General features: G+C 35.7%; 1 protein-coding gene and 1 pseudogene across 1 annotated transcript in view; both read left to right on the top strand.

Moving 5' to 3' along the window:
* The window catches only part of DNAH6 (dynein axonemal heavy chain 6), a 236,789-nt gene that overhangs the window by 192,244 nt on the left and 18,893 nt on the right, over positions 1-25,652 (top strand). The window contains exons 64-69 of the mRNA XM_039852518.1: positions 4,336-4,496; positions 8,159-8,247; positions 9,073-9,219; positions 10,680-10,818; positions 16,796-16,915; positions 17,463-17,584. Coding sequence (XP_039708452.1) covers positions 4,336-4,496; positions 8,159-8,247; positions 9,073-9,219; positions 10,680-10,818; positions 16,796-16,915; positions 17,463-17,584 — 778 coding nt within the window. The remainder of the gene's footprint in view (positions 1-4,335; positions 4,497-8,158; positions 8,248-9,072; positions 9,220-10,679; positions 10,819-16,795; positions 16,916-17,462; positions 17,585-25,652) is intronic.
* Positions 21,610-21,728, top strand: LOC120594641 (uncharacterized; annotated as a pseudogene).

The raw sequence follows: 25,652 nt of genomic DNA on the forward strand, positions 1-25,652 counted from the left end.
ACAAAAATAGGACCCGGAGGTAGAAAATAAAGAGATGCAAAAGATACACTATGCAAATACTAAACAAAAGAAAGCTGTTCACAGTTCCAGTGCATATCACAAAATAAAATATAAGGCAAAAATGTACATATTGGAGATAAAAAGGAAAATTTTATGATATACAGAAAACCCACAAACAGGAAACACCAATTGTAAAATGGTACACAACGCACAAAGTTTGAAATATATAAAGCAAAAACAAGAAATTTTGAGGTAAGGTGAAATTGGTAAATCAGCATTAATGTGGAAATTTTAACACATCTCTCATAGAAACTACTGTGAAACACGAAAAGTTACAAATTGGTAAGAATATAAAATATTCAGCCAATTAAATTGATAGTGTAATTAACAACCTTGATCTTTACACTTGACAAATAGAACAAATGCAAAATCTTCAAGTACGCACGGAACTTTGATAAGAATTAACCATGTGCTAAGAAAGACATATATTTCAAAAAGAAGACAAACTTATTCTCTGACCACAATAAATCTTAGAAATCAATCTTAAAAGAATTTTTTAATATCTGGAATTTTTTTAATTGCTCTTCTGAACAACTCATCTGTTAAAGGGAAATCATAATGCAAAATTTTCAATAAGTGGAAGTAAATGACAAAAATAATATTACATATCAAAAACAAGTGAGTTGTAGTAATGAGGCACTTAGTATTAAATTTACTCATATTTATGGATTTCTGGTTCCAGTTATGTCAAACTAAGAACTCAGACTAATATTTCCACTAAGAACAGCTAAAAACTCTGGACAAAGTATATGTTTTTAAATGCTTAAATGTTTGGAGAACAAATAAAGTAGTGAGGAATATTCAAGATAAGAAGAAAACCCAGCACAGTGAGCCCACACTCAGGGAGAGGCATCAGAAGAAGAGTCAAAGATGCTGAGAAGCTGAACAGAACTTTTGAGTGATTAATGGGATAAAAGTGACAAAATTGGAGCTGAGAGCCAACTACAGAGGAAGCTGGTAAACCCCCATTACTATGGGTTAACACTCTAAAGAGATGCATCAAGTCATAAGACCAAGTAAGATATAGACTACTTGTTGAAGAGGTTAAGGTGACTTGTGATTACTAGTATCTCTAGCTGACTCTAAGAAGATATAAATTTTGCCTGGAGGAACACAAAATCCTAGACACAAAATAAAATAAAAACAGATACATGAGAAGACCAGAAAAAGATGTTTAAAAAATAAGAAAAACAATATGCAACAGGAACAGGGTAGAGGGTCTCCTGGTAATAAATACATGAGACTGATTTTTAAATAACATTTAAAATGTTCAAAGAAATGAAAGATTGAGAAAATTGCAGAAAACTGGAATTATTTAAACATAAATTCCTAGAACTGAAAGATGTTCCTAAAATTAAGAATTCAGTAGATCAATTTGATGAGTAAAAAGCATGCAGAAACTAAACAAGGGAAAAGGCAGAAGAGAATAAGAGACAGAGAAGAGTGCAAAGTAGTATTTCAATAAATAATGGCTGAGAATTTTCCAAAACTGACAAAAAAAAAATCAATCCTCGGTTTAAACAAACTCGACCAATCCCAAGCATGATATACCAAAAAAAAAAAAAAAATCTATCTAGACCCATCACAGTAAACTGCAGAAAAGACAAAAACAAAGAAAATATTTTAAAAACAGATTACCTTCAAAGATACAAGATTGCTGTCGACTGATTTCTCTGCAGAAACAATGAAAGCCAGAAGATGTATATTCAAAGTACTAAAAGTAACTACTATCTATGTAAAATTTTATTTGTCAAAAATTCCTTTAAAAATGAAACTAAGATTAAGCCATTTTCAGGCAAAGATGAAATGGAAATGGAAATTCAAAATACACTAAGCAGAATAATGGTGAAAATATATCAAAACTTGTCAAATGCACCTAAGCTAGTATGAGAGGGAAGTTTACAGGTTTGAATGTGTGTATTCTTAGACAAAAGGCAATCTAAAAGTTAAAGATCAAACTCTAATAAAAGGAAAAAAGAGCAGAAATTAATAAAATAGATAAGATCTAAAAGACTAGAAGTTTTGGTTTTTTTTTTTTAAGTTTAGTAAAACATAAATCCTAGCTGAAATTGCTGAGAGAGATTGAGAGGAGATCCAAAAAACAAACAAAAAAAAACATATCATGTATGAATAAGAGACTATCACTACAAATCAGGGACATTAAAATGATTACAAGAGCATATTATTTTTTTAAAAAGCTCCACCAATGAATTTTAAAAGTTTAATGAAATGGAAAAATTTCTCAAAAAACACAACTTAAAAAAAACTAATAAGAATGATTACAGTATCTAAATAGACCAATATTTTTTAATTGAATTCATTATTTAAAATCTCCCCAGAATTCTGGGTTTATTCCAGAAATGCAAGGATGGTTAAAATATTGAAAATAAATTAATGTAATTCACCTCTTTAAAAGATTAAGGGAGAAAACTCCTTTAAGTAAAGGAGAAAACTATCTCAACAGATACAGAAAAGGCAGTTGTTAAAATTCAACATGGTTCATGGAAAAAAAATGTCCTAGTAAACTAAGAATCTGGAAATCATTTCTTAGAAAGATAAAACCAGAAATAGGACATTCTTTTACTCTGCTAAAGGTATTTTAAAATTTTTTTAATGGATTGAGCAAGGTAACAAGACATAAAAACCGATGGTATTAACATATAATAACAACGAGAACTCTCATTCATTGCTGGTGGAAATGCAAAATGGTATAGCCACTTTGAAGACACTTTGGTGTTTTCTTTAAAAACTAAACACACTGTTATCATTCTATCTAGCAATCACACTCCCTAGTATTTATCCAAGGAGTTGAAAACTTATATCCACAAAAAAACCTGCACACGGATGTTTACAGCAGCTTTATTCATAACTGCCAAAACTTGAAAGCAACCAAGATGCCCTTCAGTAGGTGAATGTGTAAATAAACTGAGGTACAATAAAGTATTAGTCAGTGCTAAAAAGAAAGGAGCTATCGAGCCATGAAAAGACACAAAGGAACTTTAAACGCATATTACTAAGTGAAAGAAACCAATCCGAAAGGTTTATATACTGTATGATTCCAACTATACGTCATCCTGGAAAAGGCAAAACTGTGGTGACAATAAAAAGAGAACACTTAGAAATCAAAAAGAAAAAGATGAGTAGGTGACCCAATAGAAGAAAGGGGAGAAGGAGGGGAGATATAAAAGGGAATAACCAAATGGCCAATAAATAAACCTATGAAAAGGGGAAACAATTTAAAACTTCGATGAAATACCACTATACATTTACCAGGTGTTAGCAAAGATATAGAAAAACATGTACTCTCATCTACTACTGGTGGAAGTGTGGAATGGTGTCATCACTTTGGAAAACATTTTCACATTAGAAAAAGTTAAACATGCACATACTCTGTCAAACAGCAGTTCCACTCCTAGGAATATACACAAAATGGAGTGCACATGTATACCCAAAGACGTTTGAGAATGCTTATTGCAGCATTGTATGTAATAGCCAAGAACCAATAAACCAAATGTCCATCAGGAGAAGAATAGATGAATAAACTACGGTATAATCACACAGTAGAATATTATACAGCAGTAAAAATTAACACAATAACACACAATAATATAAATTAATCTAAATAAATAATGTTGAATGAAATACGCCAAATACAAAAATGTATATACTCTAAGATTCCACTTATATAAAATTCAAAAACAAGCAAAATTAATCTATGGTGTTAGAATTCAAAATAGTTGTTACCCTTGAGAATGAAGAAGGATACTAACTGGAAGGATGCTGGTTCTTTTTTTTTGTCCTAAGTGGTGGTACATGTGTATATTCACCTTAGGAGAATCCAGTAAGCCATACATTAATGACTTGTGTGATTTTTCTATATATATGTTAAACTTTAATTTTTTTTGTTTTTAAAAACTTATTTATGGTGTTGGAAGTCAAGATAATGGGTATCTTTGGGAAGAAGGAAAGGGAGAAAGGATTGGAGTGGAAAGGGGCATAGATGTATCTGGAGTGTTGGCAAAGATCTCTTCTCAACCACAGATGTTCATTTGTGATAATTCATAGAGCTATATATTTGTTTTTGTGCACTTTTTCGTATGTGTGTTATAGTAAAAATGTTTTTTAAAAAAACAAGAAAAAAACATTTGCACATCTATCAGATTGAGGATTTTAAATGTGTGCTAGTTCTAGGCATCAATCTATGATATTTAAATTTCTTAATAATTGCATTGCTTAAAAAACCATTAAACAGCATTTTATTGTCGTTCAACTCAGGGTGCAATCAATTTCACTGGGGCAAGGACAAGGACCCATTGCTGAAAGAATGATCAAAGATGCAATGAAATTAGGAAACTGGGTATTTTTGCAAAACTGTCATCTTGCTGTTTCTTGGATGTTGGCAATGGAAGAGCTAATTAAAACCTTCACAGATTCAAGTATGTTGAACTCATAGCATTTGCATAATAATACCATTTTATATAGACTTTCTTGTTGAATCCAATTCTTATGATAAATATTTATTGTAGGCATTGTATTTCCCCATACTAAAGAGAAGAAATTTGAGACGTAGAGAGATTGAGTTAAGTTACACAGCCCAGATTCAAAAAAAAGGTCTTCAATTCCAGGTTGAGAGTTCGATCCACTGGGTCATTTCTGTTTCATGTTGCCTTCTATTGGAAGCCTTTTGAAGTCAAATAGATTTTATATAGGCATGAGAAGAAGTAGAAATATGAACTTAGGACAAAGAAGGAAATTAAACCTTTCACTATAGACTGAGAGAAGTAGTGTTTTACCACTTTGTAACCTCTGTTAACTCACATGACAACTAACCATCACATTGTGCCTCATGGCCACACTCCCCCTCCTCCCCACCCCCCACCCCGGATATGCCCAGTATTATTCATAGTTGCTACCACTAATTATAATATCGCCGCATTTTTTCTTACTCAAGAAAGTATAATGGACTGCAAAGAGATAAGAAGTAGAGTTAGAATCTATTTATTTTTAAATGTTAGTATAAAAACAATTGAAACCATAGGAGCTATGTTATTGGTAATAAACAGGGTAGGCCCCATTTCACTGCTCTGCCAGGAGGCCATGGGAGAGAACCACCTACGTAGGATATCCAGAGCCCTCTCTCTGTTGTCTTCCTTTGTGCCCTGACCACAGAAAGCTTTCTGGGAAGGTGAAGGTTATGCTACTGGTCTTACAAGAGACTTTACTTACCTATTAAGGTGAAGAGCTGCTCATTTACAGAGTGGCCAGCCTGCTCTGATTGCCAGCTTCACAGCTTTCCCCTAAAGACCCCTCACTTCCTGATTCCCCCTTGCCCTGCCTTCCACAAGCTGCTGCTAACAAGGATAAAGAGTCATTTGAATCTACTGTCCAGAATCCCCACTCTTTCCACTCTTCTGCAGTGCAGTTAAGAGATGTCCTGCTTCCAGTTGAGCTTGTGGCTTAATTCCATTTAAATGATTAAAGAAAAATGACAAGAAGGCCTTCACTACTGTTTAGGGATCCTGATGATTAGGATTATAATTAAGGAAAAATGCTAGGGAATGCATCTAAAAAGCAGTGGTACTACATGAACCTTCAGAATATGGAGATGGGGTTAAGTTTCATGATGACCAGGATAAGTGCATGTGCCAGTTCTTCAAGGGTGGGTGGGCTATGGAAGCCAGCAGCAGTTGTTGATGGGTTTTAAGTGATTGTAGCTCAGTAAAGCTTAAGTGGATAGAAAAATCCTCCTCTGGCCCTTGTTACAATCATTTATTAACTTAAACATTTGAGTTCTGATGTCTAACTTGAACTAGTATAAAATAAAATACATTCAAGTAATAAGCTGAAAGGAGAAAATGAAGGAAGGAAAAAAAGAAACAAAAACTCTGGACTTGAAATTTTAAGACCAAGTGGAGTTCTGCCCCCACCACTTCCTAACTGTACGTATCACAGCTCTGCTCTGGGCCTCAGTTTCCCCAGCTATAAAATTGACTGCATTGCATCATTGCTAGAAGTCCCATACTAAGATGATTTCTAAGGTTCCATTCCAGCTCTAAACTTCTATGATGTCTATGAAAGTTAAGGTTCTTGATGCTTTAGCAATTATAAGAGAACAAGTATGAGGGAAAATATCTGCCCTCGTCGAGCTTATTTTCTATGAGGGTAGAGAGACAATAAAACTATATGAAAAAAAAAACATCTAATAGGAGAGTAAGGAGAATCAGAAAGATCAAGATGAAATGCAGGTAGGAAGAAAGGGTAGCTAGCAATTTTAAATGGTATAGTCTGGGTAGACCTTGTTGAGAAGGTGACATTTGACCAAGACTTGAATAAAGTGAGAAAATCAAAGGAAGAAACATTCTGGACAGGAGGAACAGCTAGTACAAAGGCCCAGGGAGAGGGCAAGTCTGGCATGTTGGAGAAACACCATAATATATGTGTACTTAAAAATCAATGCCAAGAAAGTCATCCTTGACTATTTGGGAGGATTTATCTAGAGTGTTACTCAAGCCAGCAGCCTGTCTTGAGATTTCTGGAGCTCCTGTCTTGGCTATAGATAGCTAGTCTTGGCTATAGGAATCAGCTGAGAAAGATTGTCCTTTATCTAAAAGCTACATGTTAAAATCAACTCCTAGTCTTAAATTTTTAGTCCTTGTATCATTATGTCTTCTGCTGGTCCTGATGTAGCCCCCCTGTTTTTAGAACTCTCTTTGAAGCATTTTTCAAAAAATATTTTTAAAAATGAATACTCAGGCTAATCTAGTGGATATAATCTTGGAATTTCCATATTACCTACTTAGTGATCAAAGTATTATATGCTGTGTGTTTTTCAGTTGTTACTGCTATGAAAGCAAAAATTCTTTCTATGTTGGTGTTCCTATTTTACAGGGCACTAATGAATGTGTGCTTATGCTGGGAGTAGACTAAAAGGTGTCCTTTTCTTCTAGCATGTTAAGTGTTTGTGCAGGTTTGCTTAAAACCCATTCTGTATAAATCAGTTCATTAGGTTTTCTGTTGGGATTAGAGCTCTGCAATTCCTTCTTTCTGTCAAAGTCTTCTTACCAAGGCAATGTTCTACTGGTCTAGCTCAGCAGGAATAGGAAACAGCAAACAGCTTTGTTAGCCATCTGTCCGCTTTGACTTAATACCTTGGCTTAATACAATGTTTGATAGAACATTATTGACCAGAAAACATGGTCAATAATGGTCACGTCTCTAAAAAAGAAGAAAAAAACATAGCAATTCAATTCCCAATGTGTACCTTGGATTCTTTTAAGTAAAAATAAGAATCTCTGCTAACTTTTCATTTAGCAATTCTGTAAAAGATGGGCTATGGAATAATAAATTTTAAGTTCCGTGCCAATTCTGTAACATTTCCTGTTACAGTTTTTCAAAATTGAAATAATGAGGTATAGACTATGTTTTCTGTACTGATGTGGCACTTATTAAATACTTTTGTACCATGGGGGGAAAAAAATTCATCCTTGGATGATGCCTATGTCTTCCTGTGATGGGAATGATGATTTTCCCAACATTGCTTTGGCCTTTTGAACCTAGAATAGAGCTCATTATTTCTTAGGTTCTCTGTCCACAGCTCAGAAAGTAAATATATTGACTTAACTTCTTGATGTTACATTCCCTTGGTTCCCTTTGCAACTTCTCTGCAGAAGAAAGAAACCCCTTTTTTCTCCATAGGGCTTTCTGACAATATTCATGCAATTTAACTTAACTTGAATAATTAAAAAAAAAAATTTCATGAGCATAAATGGACTGCCAGTAACTGTCCTCTTTTTTAATTGAAAGTTTTCCCCATTTCGGAGAGAAGGCCCTTAACATCTCCATCAAGTGTTGAGAATTAACATGCCTCTAATTTCTTTACTCAAGTGTATCAGCATCTAGACTGCCAGACTCTCCTGCACGAAGAGTTTTTGTAAAGATTCCCCACCTCCATTTTACAGCATACTTAAAATAGATAAACTAGTCTATAAACAAAGCTTACAGCAATTTTTGCTACCCTATAATAATTACTTCTTATAGAAAAGTATTATTAAGACTTAAGCATTTTCTTTTTCTATTGTTTTGTCTTTATTTTAAACAGATGTTGTTATCCAGGACAGTTTTCGACTTTTTTTAAGTTCCATGCCTAGTAATACATTTCCTGTTACAGTTCTTCAAAATTCTGTCAAGGTAATGTATGCACATGATTGGAACAATGTGGAGCGATTGGCCTCAGAGTGTTCACCCAAGAGATCCAAGGAGCTCAGGCCCCATGCAGGACCTTGTCAATGTCTGTGCAACCCAGGTGGAGAGATGGGGGTATCTCTTCATCTGATAGTGAGCAGGGAAACTGTTTCCCAAGGCACTGCCCATCCTTACATGCCCTAGTCCTGATACATTCAACTCTTACCCTCTTACTCTCTACCGAAAATGTCAAGGTTGCAGAGTGTTGAGAACAGAATCTCTCCCAAAGTTAAGGGAATGTTTCAGCATTTGAGAGACAGGAAGACCTACAGGCTGCTGAATTTCAGTGCCAGAAGTTTCCAGTATGTGAGAAGCCTTTGCATATGTTCACCCAGGGATGATCAATCACAAGGAAAGCCTCTTCCCCTGCCCCCTGCCTTGTTCTACCCCATGGCATCAGGGCAAAGTGTGAATGATGCCCCATGATGAGATCCAAGAGATCCAAGGAGCTCAGGCCCCATGCAGAAGAAGATCCACTGCAGAAGACTTGAACATACTTTCTGGCACATGTTTAGAAAAATAGACACCAGATGGAAGTATCTGAGGTTCTTGTGCAGGTGGTTTACCCACTATAGGTCTGACCCTACCAGGCTCTGCTCTCCCAGGACTGAGGCTGAGCAAGACACAGAGCAGGCACCAACATGCCGGGAATGTCCCATGGGCATTGGTTACCTACATTTTCTCAATGGCTTCAGTTTATATGTGTTATTCAGAAATAATGAAAATCTATAAAGTCACCCTTTCTGCCACGTATGTTCCATCTAAATCCAGGTAACCAATGAGCCTCCAAAAGGCTTACGTGCGAATATCAGACGAGCATTTACTGAAATGATGCCTTCATTTTTTGAAGAAAATATCCTTGGAAGAAAATGGAGACAAATAATATTTGGCATTTGTTTCTTCCATGCAATAATTCAGGTACACCCAGTTCTGCTTTTTAATAGAAACAAGAAAGTGTGTTTTGTTAAAATTTTAAAAAGTAAGAATTAGATGAAAGCTTACAAATAGCATTGTGAAACACTGAGGGCCTCATTCTGTGTCTGAACCCATGTAGTTTTAACTCAGTTGCTGATCTCTGTGCTCCACTGGACTCAGTATCTCACAGCCTCGCCTTCCTGCTCTATTCTGATCCGGCTACAAAACACTATCACCTGGATGAATGCAGTAGGTCAAACTCAGAAGCTCAAAACTGATCTCAGCTATGCCTTATTCCCCAAAATCTGCTTCTCCTCCAGAACCTACTTCTGAAATCATGGCCCCATCTGTCAGTCACCTACAACCAAAATTTCAGGATTATTTTTTTCTTCCTTCTTTACACATATATATCATGTCAGTCATCAAGTCCTCGTTTTTCCTGCAGTAATTTCACTCTCACCTATTCCTATTTGAGAGGGTGTACCACCCTTCACAGCTGTGACTGGAGCCCCAATTCTTCTGAAAGATGACCTTCAACTCAGCACTACTTTCACTTTCCTCTGTTCAAACCTCACTGCTGCAATCTGGTATCCATCCTGAGGCCTTGTACTTGAATTCTGACTCTTCAACTACCTATCTTTAGATGACATCTTGGTTAGACTGGTTGCCTGGTTTTCAAATGTGTGTAGTCTATGTAGAAGAAACAAAGATTAAAGATGCAAGATATGGGATAAGTAAACAGGGTCCAACAGGAGATCCAAGAGGTTGAGATTAGGGGCTCTGAGTGTAAGGTCCTTTTTTTAATAAAAGCAACTGAAATGAAGACATGGTTTAAGATCTAGAGAAATTCTGAGATCAAGAAGAGAGAACACAGTTTAGACTTAAGAAATTAAGATGGAATAAAGAGAAAACAAAAGAGGGACAGATTTCATTATAGGAAGTCATGAAACAAGGATATGCTTCCGTGTATCAGTTTTCTTTCTAAACGTCACTATAGAGAAGTCAGTATGTAGCCAGAACAGCATGGCATGACTGAAGAGCCTGAGTGATGAGCAGTCTCCTTAGAACAGTAGGGGATAGCTCTCTCCACCAGAAGGATGATTAGTGTTAGTATTTTTATAACATAAGACTCTAGGTGAGTTTTGGGGGGGGTTACCTATTTTGATGGGGAAACATTTTATTTTACTAGGAAAAACAAATGTTCTTTGACAGGTTTATCACATTTCCAGTAATATCAAATTTTCTTTTAGAAATATTGGAGAGGGACCAGTACTAGATGAAGAGATGCTCCTTGTTTAATGGGAGCAAATGTGAAAGTCTAGCTGTAGTTGAACTGTGTAGCTTTAACTGATTTTACAGAATGAGGCTGCCTAACTTCTATAAAAACCTTTTCATTTTCAATATTTTATACAAAACTAATTTTAACAAATTTTATTTAAGAAGGTTTTCATTTTCCATTCCAGGAGAGAAAAAAGTTTGGCCCCCTTGGTTGGAATATCTGCTATGAATTTAATGACAGTGACAGGGAATGCGCTTTACTGAACCTCAACCTTTACTGTCAAGAAGGAAAGATTCCCTGGGATGCACTGATTTATATAACCGGTCAGTATGCGCACAAGGCGAGGGCATCCGGCTATGTGCCACACACAGCTATTGGTTTATACTCACCTGGCCCATACAAAGATGATGTCCTCCCCAATGTTTAATGATGGTGGTAATGACTTCTGATATTCCCTTTGTGAAGATAAGACCATGATCAGAATATCATAAGAATATTTACACATAGAAAAATGGGGTAGATGTTCCCCCAAATAATAATGGCAAAAACTTATATAGCTCTCACTATATACCGACAATTATTTTAAGCACTTCCAATGAATTAGCAGATTTAATTTTCACAACAAACCTGTAAGATGAGGACTATTATATGTCTATTTTACACATAAGAAAACTGAAGCATACTGTTTACAAGTGGCGGAGCCAAGATTTAAACCCAGGCATTCTAGCCCCCAGGGTTTGTGCTCTTAAATTCAAAAGAATAGGAACATTAACTGTAGAGAACTGTTGAGTCAGATGTGGTTGTGAAAAAGGGAGAAATATTTCAGGAATTAAAATTTCTAACAAATAGCATAACCACATGGGATCTTACGGCCAAAATTCGATCCGGTTTGGACCATGTAGGTCCAAATACTGAAGAGATTTACACTGGGAAGTGGAGAAAATAGAGAGCTCTGGAAGACAGAAAGGGAACGGGTGGTTCTTGTTGGCAAATAAGGGAGATGTGGAACAGCAGAGAAGTGTGAGGTGATCTAGAGCCTTGAAAGGCAAATGAAACCTTGGAACATGTTTGAGCAGAGGATAATAAAATAACAGTGAAAATGGATGAGAACTGATCCTCAGGGTGGACCAAGAAAGATGAGAGGGTGGGCATGGATTTGGAAGACTATGTTATACTTCTGCCCCCAGCCACTCCAGTGCAGCCAAGATTACTTAACGAAATGGTACTATGGGAAGACTTGTTCGCTGGCACCTTCTACTCACCCTGAATTTTCCACTTCCTAGTTTTTCTCTCCTTTCCTCCACTCCTAGAATGCTTGAATTTTCAGATTACCTCAATTTCTAATGCCGTGGAAGTGACTATGTTTTTAAAAGAATAGAAAGGAACAAGATGAAGATATATTCACTCTTACTACTTCTATATTCAACATTGTCTTGGAGGTTCTAGCCAGGGAAATTAGACAAGGAAAAGATATAAAATCACCCAGATTAAAATGGTAGAAATAAAGCTGTCTTTATATGCCGATGACATGATCTTGTGTATAGAAAATTCCAAGAAAGTCTAAATTCACGCACATACACACACACACACACACACACACACTGCACACACACAAAATGATAACAAATGAGTTCAGCAAGGTATGGGATATAAGATCTATACGTAAAAATCAACTGCATTTCTATACACTAGCAATGAATAATTGGAAAATATTTTTTTAATTTCCATTCACAATAACATCAAAAAGAATAAAATACTTAACATCAAAAAGAATAAAATTTAACAAAAGTGCAGACTCGCATTGAAAGCTGAAAAGCTTTGCTGAAAAATATTAAAGATGATCTGAATAAATGGAGAGGTGTGGCATGCTCATGAATTGAGAGACATAATATTATTAAAATGGCAATATTCCCCAGACTCATCTTTATATTTAACACTATCTCTATCAAAATCTCATCTGGCAATTTTGCAGAAATTGGCAAGCTGATAATAAAATTTGTATGGAAATGCAAAAGGCTCCAAGTAGCAAAAACAATCTTGAAAAAAAAAATGTAAAAGAGTTACTTTTCCCAATTTCAAAACTTCTGCAAAGCTACAATAATCAAGATAGTGTAGTACTGACATGAGAATACACATGTAAATCAATGGAACAGAACTGATAATCCAGAAGTAAACTCTTTATATTTATGGTCAACTGATTTTCAACAAATGTTCCAGAACAATTATCCACAATGATGGAGAAGATAGTCTTTTAACAACTGATTCTGAGACAATTAGCTATCCATCTGCAAGAGAATGAATTTGAGTCCTTACACAAAAATTAATTCAAAATGAGCGATATATCTAATTGTAAGAGCTAAAACTGTAAAACTCTTAGAAGAAAGCATAGAAGTAAATCTTTGTAAACTTGGATTAGGCAATGACTTCTTAAATGATGCAAAAAGCACAAGCAATAAAAGAAAAAATAATAAAATGGACTATCAACATTAAAAACTTTTGCATTTCAACAAATATCAAGGAAATGAAAAAGGAAAGCCATGGACTGAGAGAAAATATTTGCAAATCATATATCTGATAAAACAGTTGTATACAAAATATGTAAAGAATTCTTACAACTCAATAGTAAGAAGAAAAATGACGTAATAAAAAAACAATGAGCAAAGGTTTCAAATACACATTTCACCAAAGAAATATAAATGCCCAATAATCACATGAAAAAATTCACAGTCATTAGGAAAATGAAAATTAAAACAACTTCACACCCACTAGGATGGCTATAATAAAAAAGACAGATAGTAACAAGTGTTGGTAATGACAGAGAGAAATTGGAATTTCCATACATTGCTGGTAGCAATGTAAAGTGATGCCACAGCTTTGGAAATTTTTTTTTTCTCCTCTTTAATTCCTCCCTCCCACTTTCATCCCTGACCTACAGATGTTGCCATCTCCCCTTAAGAACTGGACCTCTGAAGGCAGGGCATCTCCTCCCACATGCTCACAGAGTGCACTTGGGCCCTGGCACACCCGGGGCCTGGTGCACCCGAGGTATGGTCCATGGCTCCACCTGGGCGCAAACCCAGGAACTTCTGCGTGTAAACAGATGTGCTAACCACTACACTATGGAGCCAGCCTCTAGAAATTTTTTTAAATAGACTTACCATATGACCCAGAAATTCCACTCAATGTATTATTCAGGAAAAATGAAAACATGTATGCACAAAAAAACCTGTAAACAATGTTCACGACAGCATTATTCATAATAACCAAGAAGTAGAAACAACCTGAATGCCTATCAACTGGTGAATACATGAATAAAATGTGGTATATCCATACAATAAGATATTATTCAGCCATAAAAAGGAATAAAGTACTGAGACATGCTACGACATGGATAAACCTCAAAAACTTTATGCTAAGTAAAAGAAGCCAGATGCAAAATACCATGTTGTATGATTCCATTAATATAAAATTTCTGGAAAACCAAGTCTACACACAGACAGTAGTAGTGGCTGCATGGGACAGATGTAGAAATGAGCACAAGATCTCTTTTGGGAACTGATATTGTTTAAAATTACATTTTTGTGATGGTTGCACAACTTCACATATTTACTAAAAGCTAGTGAACTATACATTTTAATTATATATTAATACATATATTATACATTTTAATTCATATATAATTTTATGTGAATGTTATGATTTTTAAATTATAGCTCATTAAGGATGCTTTTTAAAAGATAGGTGTAAAAAGGCAATGCTAATTGATATTTGCTAATGATGGAATTTTAGGCAGTCACTTATGGATTAATCCAGAAAATACTGATTAGTACTACTATGATGATAGTTGCTGCAAATACAAAGATAACATAGTTCTTGCTTACCAAAAACTCATGGGGCGGAGAGTGGAGATAATGAATAAATTGTAATATGTTATGATAATTACTAAAATAGAAATGTATGCACAATGCTGTGGGAATTCAGAAGGACCAACTCACACTGTCTAGAGGAATATGGGTAAGTTCCCATGGGATGCAACAATTGAGCTGGGTGCTGAACAGTGAGATGGGCTCACCAGGAGAGGAGGCTGGAGAGCACACTGGGCAAAGAGAAAAATGATGCTTAAAGCCCCTAATGTTGAGGGTGGCATGACTAGTTATCGTGAGTAGTTCAGTAGGGCTTAACTATAGTATGAAGAGGGGATGTGTAATAGAGAGGAGCTTTATCTTCCACAAAACTAAAACAATAAGCTGAGAACACATCCTGAAAGACCTGTGTGTATTGTTAATAAGTTTTGGCTCTTCCTTATAAGCAATGGTTGGCAATTATAGTCTTTTAGGCTGGCAAGAGGTACAAAATTTATAAAGCTATAATAAATGCAAGATGAAGGATTGAACAAGAGGATATTAGCAATATGGGGTCGGGGGGGGAGGGGAGACCAGACGGGAGAGAATAAACAGAGATATTGAGGAGGTTTTAATATGGGAAGTTATTTAGAATTAAGGTTTTGTGTAGGCTAAGCCCATGAGACAGATCTGAGCTGAAAGTGGGCAAGGACAAAGTCAAACCCAAGGCTTATCCAGTTTGTAGCGGGCCATCCCCAAGCCAGCCCATGGGAACAGGAAAGGAATAGAAGGGGAAACTACCACAACAGGATCTGTGGTGCTGGTGCCAGGACAGGTGGTGGGCCTGGGTGGACACTCCCTTCCCAAGACCCCTCTTCTAGGAAGACCAACCCAGAAGACTCCTTCCTAAAAGTGAGACTAAAAGTGAGTCATCTGCCCTGAATCAAAATGGTAGAGCTCCTTGTGATCCAAGGAGTGATCCAAGAAAAGAGTAAAGCTAAATCTTAGTGGAGAAGCACAAAGTCTGCTGATTTGTAAGGAAAATGTTTCTACGCTCTTCTCAAAATGCAGATATTTTAGTTTGAAACTTTTAGTTTGGAATTCTTTTTAGAATATTATACTTTGCGGTAACTCTTTCCTCTCATCACTGACTGACTATTGGAGTCTGAGTTTTCCCAGCCATCTTCCTTTCTCAGACACCATCATGTAATTGGAGAAATCTGAGCTTGATATTTCCATCTAGCTCCAAGGATCCAAGAGTAGCTTCAAGTTAGGCCAAGACTAAATGGACTGACAACAAAGATTTAACCCAATTTTGTGTTCCAAGACTTCCTAGAAGGTGACCGAAGAATATTCCCAGGAAAGTACATCAGCATCTCTTCTTCATTCCCTCTTAGAATTACTAATAGAGGGCCTCAGCTGCTTGACCATCATTCCTGGTACCTATTTCCCCTCCCTTTTCCCTGAATGGCTGATCCAAACTGACCAGAGGTGCTTCAACAGGAGAGGGAAGATAAGTGTCCCTACAGGGGGTGCAGTAAGGACATTGCTATCTTAGAGGAGATAAATTATTGAAATTCCAAAGACTGAAATAACTTTCCCTTAACCAATTATGTCAGCTTGAAAAAAAATGAAAAAACTTTCTTCCTGACATAATGGAAGAGATGAAGATGAGAATGAATTAACAGTTAAAAGATTCAGAAATTGACGATGTCAGTATCATCAGTAAATTCCTTCTAGGAACATTACAGTATTGAATAGTGAATTGTAGCGATGGATCTGGAATTTTTCCAAAGAATTATATCAGCAGTAGATAGCATTCCAATGCAGAATGCATATCACTCTTGTAATTTTGGGATGACAGTGGAGCATGCTGAAAGTAGCTCTCTGTGGAAAGATAGGATACCAATAAGTTTAATTCCCCATAACATAATTTCTGTGAGGCAAGTTGTCACTTTTACCTTGAATCTATCTTTCCTCTCTAGCTTAATATCAATAATGTATAAGATATGTATGGAGTTTAGACACCTTGTTGTAAATGTTTTCACTTCATTTTAATCATTCCTCCCCCCACCAAAAGCAATGTTTCATGAAAAGTATGTATGTTTTAGAACACTGCAGTCAATAAGAAGAAGAGACTCAAAATCAATATTTCGAAGCAAAAAAAAAAAAAAACAGGAAGAAAGAAGAAATATGTAAACAAAGCTCAATGGCTTTAGTTTCAGTTATTTGGAAAAATCAAACTAATTAACATAGAGTACATATACTAGATTTTTTTCTGCTTTTTTAAAAACTTGATTTTTATTCTCTTTTGGGGAGGTAATAGAAGGAAACTCTATTTTGCCACTTCTACTTTCAGTACCAAATAAATGTGTATATAAATAAACCTATTAGAATTGGGACATTTATATCAATAAAAAATAAACAATATGTTTTAAAATGCAAAACTCCTTTTCAGGTGAAATTACGTATGGTGGTAGAGTTACAGACACCTGGGATCAAAGATGTCTTCGTACTATCTTAAAAAGATTTTTTTCTCCGGAAACATTAGAAGAGAATTACAAATATTCTGAATCAGGTGAATGACTTTTCAACATTATAGAGACCTTTTCTAAGAGCTGTTGACAGCATCTGTCAGTTTTCCATCCAAGGGTTCTCTGTGTCCAGTCCTCACCACCCAGTCCCCATGTCCACTCTATCCCCATGCTTGCCCACATTCAAAACTGGTTTGGTTGTAACAGCACAAAGGTATTTATTGTGCACTAACCACTTTGAATTATTTCTTTTCTAAAATGGGTTGTGTCTTGTCTAAATATGTTTTCAAAGTTATATAAATTTGGGCCCCTTAACAGGGCATGCCTTTCAGCAACACATTCCTGGAGTCTAGAATACTTAAAATGTTCTGGAGGAGACAATCTGAAAGGTTAGGACACCAATCAGATGCTTAAAGCCTCAAGAAAAGGTAAAGAGCTAAACAGAACATGGGGGCTTGGGGAAAACAGTCCTTGTCTCCATGTGAGGCAGTTGATTATAGGCACCATTGAACCAGGCAGGGAAGTACCAAATTTGACGGTACAAAGCTAGTCTATCTAAGACATATTTGCCTTCTGCGTTTTCAATAACAGGCATCTATTTTGCACCCTTGGCTGACAGCCTACAAGAATTTAAAGACTACATTGAGAATCTGCCTTTAATAGATGACCCAGAAATATTTGGAATGCATGAAAATGCCAACCTAGTTTTCCAGGTATGTGGCCCTCAACTTAAAATACGTATTCATACTGTGTGTATAAACTTGAAACATCAATAATCACCTCACTAGCTCTGTAAATTATAATATCTTTAAATAATTAATTAAATAAATGTTTTGTCTTAACTTTAGCATTTGGTTCCAATTTAGCTTGTTCCCTCTGGATCCTTCACAGAATCCCAAAATCATCATGCATTTTCCTGTCACTGGCCACTCCCTTCCACTTCTCAGCCTTCTGCCTAGTCCACAGTCTACCTGTTAATCTACCATAACATGGGGATTTGGATGATAATCCAGACAGTCCTTTCTCTTTTGCCCGTCTCCCACCGTGCTGGGCATGTTTGTATCATATTACACAAAGATTTATGGATCCATAGATGATTGTGTTATAAGAGTACAGTAACAAATATCCAAGGCAGATAAATTAAAATACTTTTCTTTTAAAGCATAGTTCATCAAGATCAAAGTACCAGACCACAGCAGTAGGCCCAAAAAAGCAAACTACACATTTTATTCCTCTAAGACCTCTCGATGCCACATCATTACCTTAAGGTAGTTCAAGCTCCTCAGTATGACTACAGGTAGTGGTTCCCCCATGACCTGGCCACTGCATACCCTTCCAGTTTCATCATACATCATGGTCAGGTCATGGTCATGGTCAAGCATCTGTAGGTAAACCAAAGCTATGAAATGAGGTATGTCCCTGAGAGCCCTGGAATGTTCTAAAGGTTGAAGACTAGGTTGGCCTCACAAGGCTAAAAGGAATCATCTTTCCTTTTTTTAACTGTCTTTCTTTTTAACTTAAATTTGCCCCTACAGTATGAGAGGATGAGGTTTGCCTAGATATTAAGGAAACTACACAAAATAACAGTGGAACTTCCAGAAAGAACACCAAAAGGATAATGCTCTGATACCTCATGTCCTCTTCTCCATTAAAATCGCTTTGCTCCTCAGTTAGGACTTAGAATAATCTATCTTATTAGTAGGTGGGGTGCGGAGGGTGAGAGAAGGGAGTGGGGAGTGTGGATTGATAAGACTCGCCGCACCTTAAAAAGTGCAATACTGTTGATAAGAGTAACACTCTTAGTAGTGTGTACCTGGGAGTTTAATTTTTTGTGTTTCCCATTGATCAGAATGACTGAAAATGAAACTACAGGTATGTAGTGAGCCCCAGTATGTTTTACAGTCTAGCCTCCCTTCCTCTATTTTTCTGGTATAATATATGCCCTAACCCCACCTCTTTCTTGGGGATAAAGGCCTCTTCTTCATTCCATGAAAGTTGGGTAAGACTTCCAAACACCCCACAGAGGTAGGAATATGACTCAGGCCTGGCCAAAGGCAGCACCCCATCACCTTGCCATTTGAATTGGTCCAAGAAGCAGGCACATAGCCTATGCTAGGTGAATGGGAATCCTTTCCTGAGGTAGTATATACATATGCTGGGATTGGAGAAAGCCTCTCTCTTTTCTTTTAGAATAATTGACTAAGATACTGTATATCTTCAGCATTCTGTGGCCTTATCCCTGACACCAAAGCCCCTTTTCTCTACCACATGGAAGGTCATCTGCCATAAGAAAAAAAAATAAGAGAAATAACCAGTGGGCACAGGAGAGAAAGCATTAGATCTGTTCATGCCTGAAACTCACTTGACATGTGTTTTCTTCCCAGCTGTGTGAGCCAACAGATTCCTTTTCTTTGCTTTAGCTGGTTTAGATTAGATAATTCTGCCTCTTGCTATCAATAGTCTTAACACAAAAAATATATATATTCCTCCCACAGTCCCACAATCTATACTTATATACATGCTTACTAGAAACTAGTAAAGAAAATTGGACCTTGTGCACATTAGTTGAAGATACAAACAAGAAAATAACAAGCATAAGTCAAGAGCCATCTGCATTTGTCTCTGAGCAAATATAAACTTAATGTCTGTTTTCTTATTAGAAGATGGATAAATAGAAAATTTTTAAAAAAACAACAATAAAAGCTAAGTAAATAGGGGGAGAAAATATACTGACAGATGGGATGTAGAAAACACCACCCAGAAGACACAGACTCACCCTCTGCAAATCATCTATTGCAGAAACCAGAAAATCAAAGAATATGTTTTGGGATAGGGTATAAGACCTAGCCTGTGTAAAAGAGAAAGTCAGAATTTGAAAACAGGCTGACATGTATATACAAAGGATGCCATGAGATGTATAAGAATGAAATATTTCAAGGAAACCAAAAATACCATAGCATAATTAAAAACTGCTTTGGAGTCTTAAAACCAGAACCAATCTATAGATTATCATACATGTGAGGTAGGGGTGAAAAAGCTTAATAAGCTTTCCAGAATGGAGATTAAAATGTCCAAAAATAGAAAATGATGAGAGATGACAATAGTGCAAGGAAATTCAAAACAATAAGAAACAGAAGCAATAATTTTTTGCTGTATTGAAAAGAAAAAAAACTGAAACTATGTCTGGACATATTTTAGGTTTGAACTACAATAATAAGGAAAAAGGTAATGTTAGCATCTAGCTCACCCCACCTCCCACCTCTCTTTCCCCAAAAAGTAGAAATGAACTACTATGTATGGATGGACTCAGTTGTGCTGCAGTTAGAAAATTACTCAAATCTCAGTGGTTTTAATCCAACAATTATGTTGGCAGGTTGACAGAGGGGCTCTGCTCCACGTCATCACTCAGGGACCCAGTCTAACAGAGGCACTATTATAATGTAGCTTCATTAACTAGAACAAATGTCCCCTTCATTCACTGCAGCATAGAGAGAGACTAAAGAATTATGAATAAGCTTTTTACTGGACATCACTTTAGCTCATATTTCATTGGGCAGAATAATCATGTGGCCCACCTATCTGCAAGGGTGAAGAAAACATAATCTTTACTATGCCCTAAAGGAGAGATGAACTGGGAATGGGAGCTCACTACAAGTCTCTAATTCTGTTACTATCATAGGAAGTAACACCAGGCTGGCTGCACTAAATGTTTCAAGACTCTTCCATTCAATTAAGAAATCAAGAACTAAAGTAGAAAAGTTATAATAGTAAATGACTGGCACTGAGCATAGGAACCAAACTATTTAACTATAGCATTAAGTAAATAACTTCACATACGTGTTTAGGACCTAATGAATATGTCAAAAGTAATGTCTGAAAGAATGTCTATCATGTAAAATTTTAACAATCAAGATCTAAAATCCTAGGTCTGAACTTCTTTCTCAAGTAAGTGGATGATGAGTACTGTGACTGGAGTTTCAAAGCCAAGGACTAGAGATTGAAGAGGGATAGGTTCGGAAGGCCTTAGATAATACTCTGGAACATCCCATCACCCATTCCGGATACATTATCGCAAATAGGCATCTAGACATAAAACAACAAAAGAATTACCCTCAGAAGACCTGTGCAAAAGCTATACAAAGGAAACCTCTAAGAGGATCTAACAAATAGACATAAGAAAGATACTATGTTTCTGAATAGAAGAAAAATCTAGAAAAATTGACAATATTTAACTAATTGACAATATTTAAAAATTGACAATATTTAAAAATTGACAATAATTAAAGAGCCAATAGATGTGACTATATCAAAAAAAAGGTCATAAGAAAATTAAAAGACAATTGACAATGCAAAACATTTTTGAAACAAAAAAGAAAAAAAAATAATTTAACTATTTGAACATGGGACATTTCAAGGACAGACTATATGGTAATCCACAAATTAAGTCTCAATAGGTATAAAAAGATAGATATACGACCTATCCTTGACAACCACAATTGGATAAAGTTAGAAATCAATAAAACCATAGTAATCAAAACAGTGTGGCATAAAGACAGACATATAGACCAATGGAATAGAATAAAGAGTCATCCATAAATAAACGCTCACATTTATGGTCAAATAATTTTTGACAAGTGTGACAAGACCATTCAAGAAAGAAAGGATAGTCTTTTCAACAAATGGTGCTGGGAAAATTGTATATCCATGTGCAAAAGAATGAGGTTGTAGCCTTACCTAATGCCGTGGCCATGCCACCCTGAACGTGCCTGATCTCATCTGATCTCAGAAGCTAAGCAGGGTCGAGCCTGGTTAGTACTTGGATGGGAGATCACCTAGGAATGCCAGGTGCTGTAGGCAATTTAAAAAAAAAATTAACGCAAAATGGTTTGAAGATCTAAATCTAAGACCTAAAACTCTTAATAAAAATGTAAGACAAAAGCTTCATGACATTGGATTTGACAATGATCTCTTGGGTACAAAACAAAAGGCACAGGTAACAAAGTAAAAATAGACAAATTGGATTTCATGAAAATTTTAAAATTTTGTGCATTAAAAGACACAACAGAGAAAAATGGCAACCCACAGAATGGGGAGAAAATATTTACAAATTATGTACCTGATAAGAGATTAATATCCAGAATGTATAAAGAACTCTTAAAATTCAACAACAACAAAAAATTGAAAACTGGGCAAAGACTTGAATAGACAGTTCTCCAAAGAAGATATACGAGTGGCCAATAAGAACATGAAAAGATGCTCAACATCACTAATCACTATAGAAATATAAATCAAAACTATAATGAAAAAACACATCACACCCACATGAGTGGCTACTATCGAAATAACACAAATCAACAAGTGTTGGCAAGGATGTGGAAAAATTGGAACATTAGTTTACTGTTGGTGGGAATGTAAACAGCATGGTGAGTCCTCAAAAAATTAAAAATAGAATTACCATATGATCCAGCAATTCCACTTCTGGGTATATATCTAAAAGATCTGAAAGCCAGGACACATACAGATACTTGTACACCCACATTCATAGCAGTATTATTTACAATAACTAAAATGTGGAAGCTACCCAAATGTCCATCAACAGATGAATAAATAAACAAAATATGGTATATGTATATTGTAGAATATTATTCAGCCTTAAAAGGGGAGGAAATTCTGCAGTGTGCTACAGTGTGAATGAACCATGAGAACATAATGCTAACTGAAATAAGCTAGTCACAAAAAGACACATATTATATAATTCCACTTATATGAAGTATTTAGAGTAGTCAAAATATAGAAACAGAAAGTAGAATTATGATTTCCAGAGGCTAGAAAGAAGAGAGAATGAGGAGTTAATATATAACGGACATAGAGTTTCAGTTTCAGGTGAAAAAAGTTATGGAGATGGATGGTGGTAATGGTTGAATAACATAATGTATTTAATACCACTGAACTGTACACTTAAAAATGGTTAAGATGGCAAATTTTATGTGTGTTTTACCACAAGAAAAAAATGGAAAAAGTTAATGATCCTTACTATAGAATTATCTCCTATAATCAATAATAAAAAACACTAAAAATAAAAATGTGCAAAATACATGAATAATATAAAGACATAATACAGATGGCCAATGAACATACTTTTAAATATTTATACTAATCCTCAAAGAAGTACAAAGGAATGAGAAACTACTTTTTGAAAATTATTTTTTATGTTTCAATTAAAGTTGACATACAATATTACATTAGTTTCGGGTGTAAAACATAGTGGCTAAACATTCATATAACTTACAAGATGATGCACCTGATAAGTCTAGTACTCACCTGACACCTTACATAGTTAGTATAATATTATTGATTATATTTCTTATGCTGTACTTTACATCCCCATGACTATTTTGTAACTACCAATTTGTACTTCTCAATCCCTTCCCCATTTTCCCCCATTCCTCCCAACTCCCTCTCTCATTTGCAACCAAAAAAATGTTCTCTTTTACTATGACTGTTTCTGCTTTGTTTGTTCCTTTACTATGTTTTTTAGATTCCACATATAAGCGAAATCATATGATGTTTGTCTTTCTCCATCTATCTTATTTCACTTAGCACAATGCTAAGTCCATCCATATTGTTGCAGATGGCAAGATTTCATTCTTTTTATGGCTAAGTAGTATCCATTGTATATATGTACCACTTCTTTATCCATTCATCTACTGAAAGACACTTAGTTGCTTCTGTATCTTGGCTATTGTAAATAATGCTGCAATAAACATATGGATGTATTTTTGAATTAGTGTTTTGAGTTTCTTTGGATAAATACCCAGAAGTGAAAATGCTGGGTCCTTCTTCGTCTCTTGCTATAGCATTTGTTGGAAAGGCAGAAAGAAGAGAAATAGTTAAGAGTAAAACTTTTAGTGACAAAAGGAGATCTGACTTTGGGTGGTAAACACAAAATGCAATGTACAGATAATATACTATTGAATTGCACACTTGAAACCTATATAATTTTATTAAGCAATGTCACCTCAATAAATTTAATTTAAAAAGAAGGCAAAAAGTCTTTTTAATTAAAAAATAATAATAAAGCCTATTTTGTCTGATATAAATATGGCTACTCTCCCTTCATTTGTTTCCATTTTCATGAAATATCTTTTTCCATCCCTTTACTTTCAATTTGTATGTTTTTCAATCTGAAATGAGTCTCTTGTAGACAGCATCTATTCAGCCACCATATGTGTTTTGGTTAGAGCATTTAATCCATTTACTATTAAATGGATTCATATTTTTGGTATGAACTTTTTTATTATTTATATATTTATTATTTTTTAAAAAATATTTTTTAATTATTTATTTACTTTTATTATTTATTATTTTATCTTTTTATTTTTTTTCCTTCCTCTTCTAAAAGAAATCCCATTAACTTTTCTTGTAATACAGGCTTGGTGATGAACTCCTTTAGCTTTTTCTTGTATGGGAAGCTCTTTATCTTTCCTTCTATTCTAAGTGATAGCTTTGCTGAGTAGAGTAATCTTGGTTGTAGGTCCCTGCTTTTCATCACTTTGAATATTTTGTGCCAATCCCTTCTGGCCTGCAAAGTTTCTGTGGAGAAATCAACTGACCGTTTTATGGGAGCTCCCTTGTAAGTACCTAATTGCTTTTCTTTTACTGCTTTTAAGATTCTCTCTCTGTCTTTAACCTTTGACATTTTAATTATGATGTGTCAGTGTGAGCCTCATTGGGTTCATCTTGTTTGGAACTCTGCACTTTCTGGGCTTATATGTCTATTTCTTTAGCCAGGTCAGGGAAATTTTTCAGCATCATTTCTTGAAATAGGTTTTCAATTCCTTGCTCTCTCTCGTCTCCTTCTGGTATCCCTAAGATACGAATGTTGTTACACTTGCTGCTGTCCCAGAGGCCCCTTAAACTATCATTTTTTTTTATTATTATTTTTTCTCATTGCTGTTCTGATGGGGTCTTTTCTGCTACCTTATCTTTTAAATCGCTGATTCGATCCTCTGCTTCATGTACTCTACTGTTGATTCCCTCTAATATATTCTTCATTTCAGTTATTCAGTATTCTTCAGTTGTGACTGGTTCTTTTTTATGTTTTCTATCTCCATTTTTGTGTTTTCTATCACTAAGATCATACGTTTTCTATCACTGAGATCATTGAGTATCCTTATAAGCAGTGTTTTGAGCTCTATATCTGTTAGATTGTTTGTTTCTTTTTTGTTTAGTTGTTTTTCTGGAGCTTTGTTCTGTTCTGGACATGTTTTGTCCATTTTGGACATGTTTCTTTGTCTCCTCATTTTGGCTGCCTCTCTGTGTTTATTTCTATGTATTGGGTAGATAGATCTACTATGTCTCCCGGACTTAGTAGAGTAGCCTTATGTAATAAGTGTCCTGTGGGGCCCAGTAGTGCAGTATTTCTGGTCTCTTGAGCAGGGTGCTCCACATGTGTCCCATGTATGGGTTGTATGTGCCTCCCTGTTGTAGTTGAGCCTTAGTCACTGTTGGCACATCAGTGGGAGGAATTGACTTTCAGTCTGATTGGTTGTGAGGACTGGCTGTGAGTATAGTAGAGGAGCTATATTGTACAGGGGCTGACCCTACAGAGCAAGATTCACTTTAGCAGAGTGCTAGTGCCTGCCGAGACTGTCATTTGGGTATGTTATTTGTGGATGTGGTTGATTGGTGCTCTTGTATTGGTTCCGGGCCTCATGAAACTCTTGTGTAGGCCAAGATCAGCTGCTGCCTATGCTAATTTATTATTGTATGCCAACTATA

This window comes from Pteropus medius, unplaced genomic scaffold (genome assembly GCF_902729225.1).
Source record: "Pteropus medius unplaced genomic scaffold, Ma_sr-lr_union100, whole genome shotgun sequence".
In the NCBI taxonomy this organism is placed as follows: Eukaryota; Metazoa; Chordata; class Mammalia; order Chiroptera; family Pteropodidae; genus Pteropus; species Pteropus medius.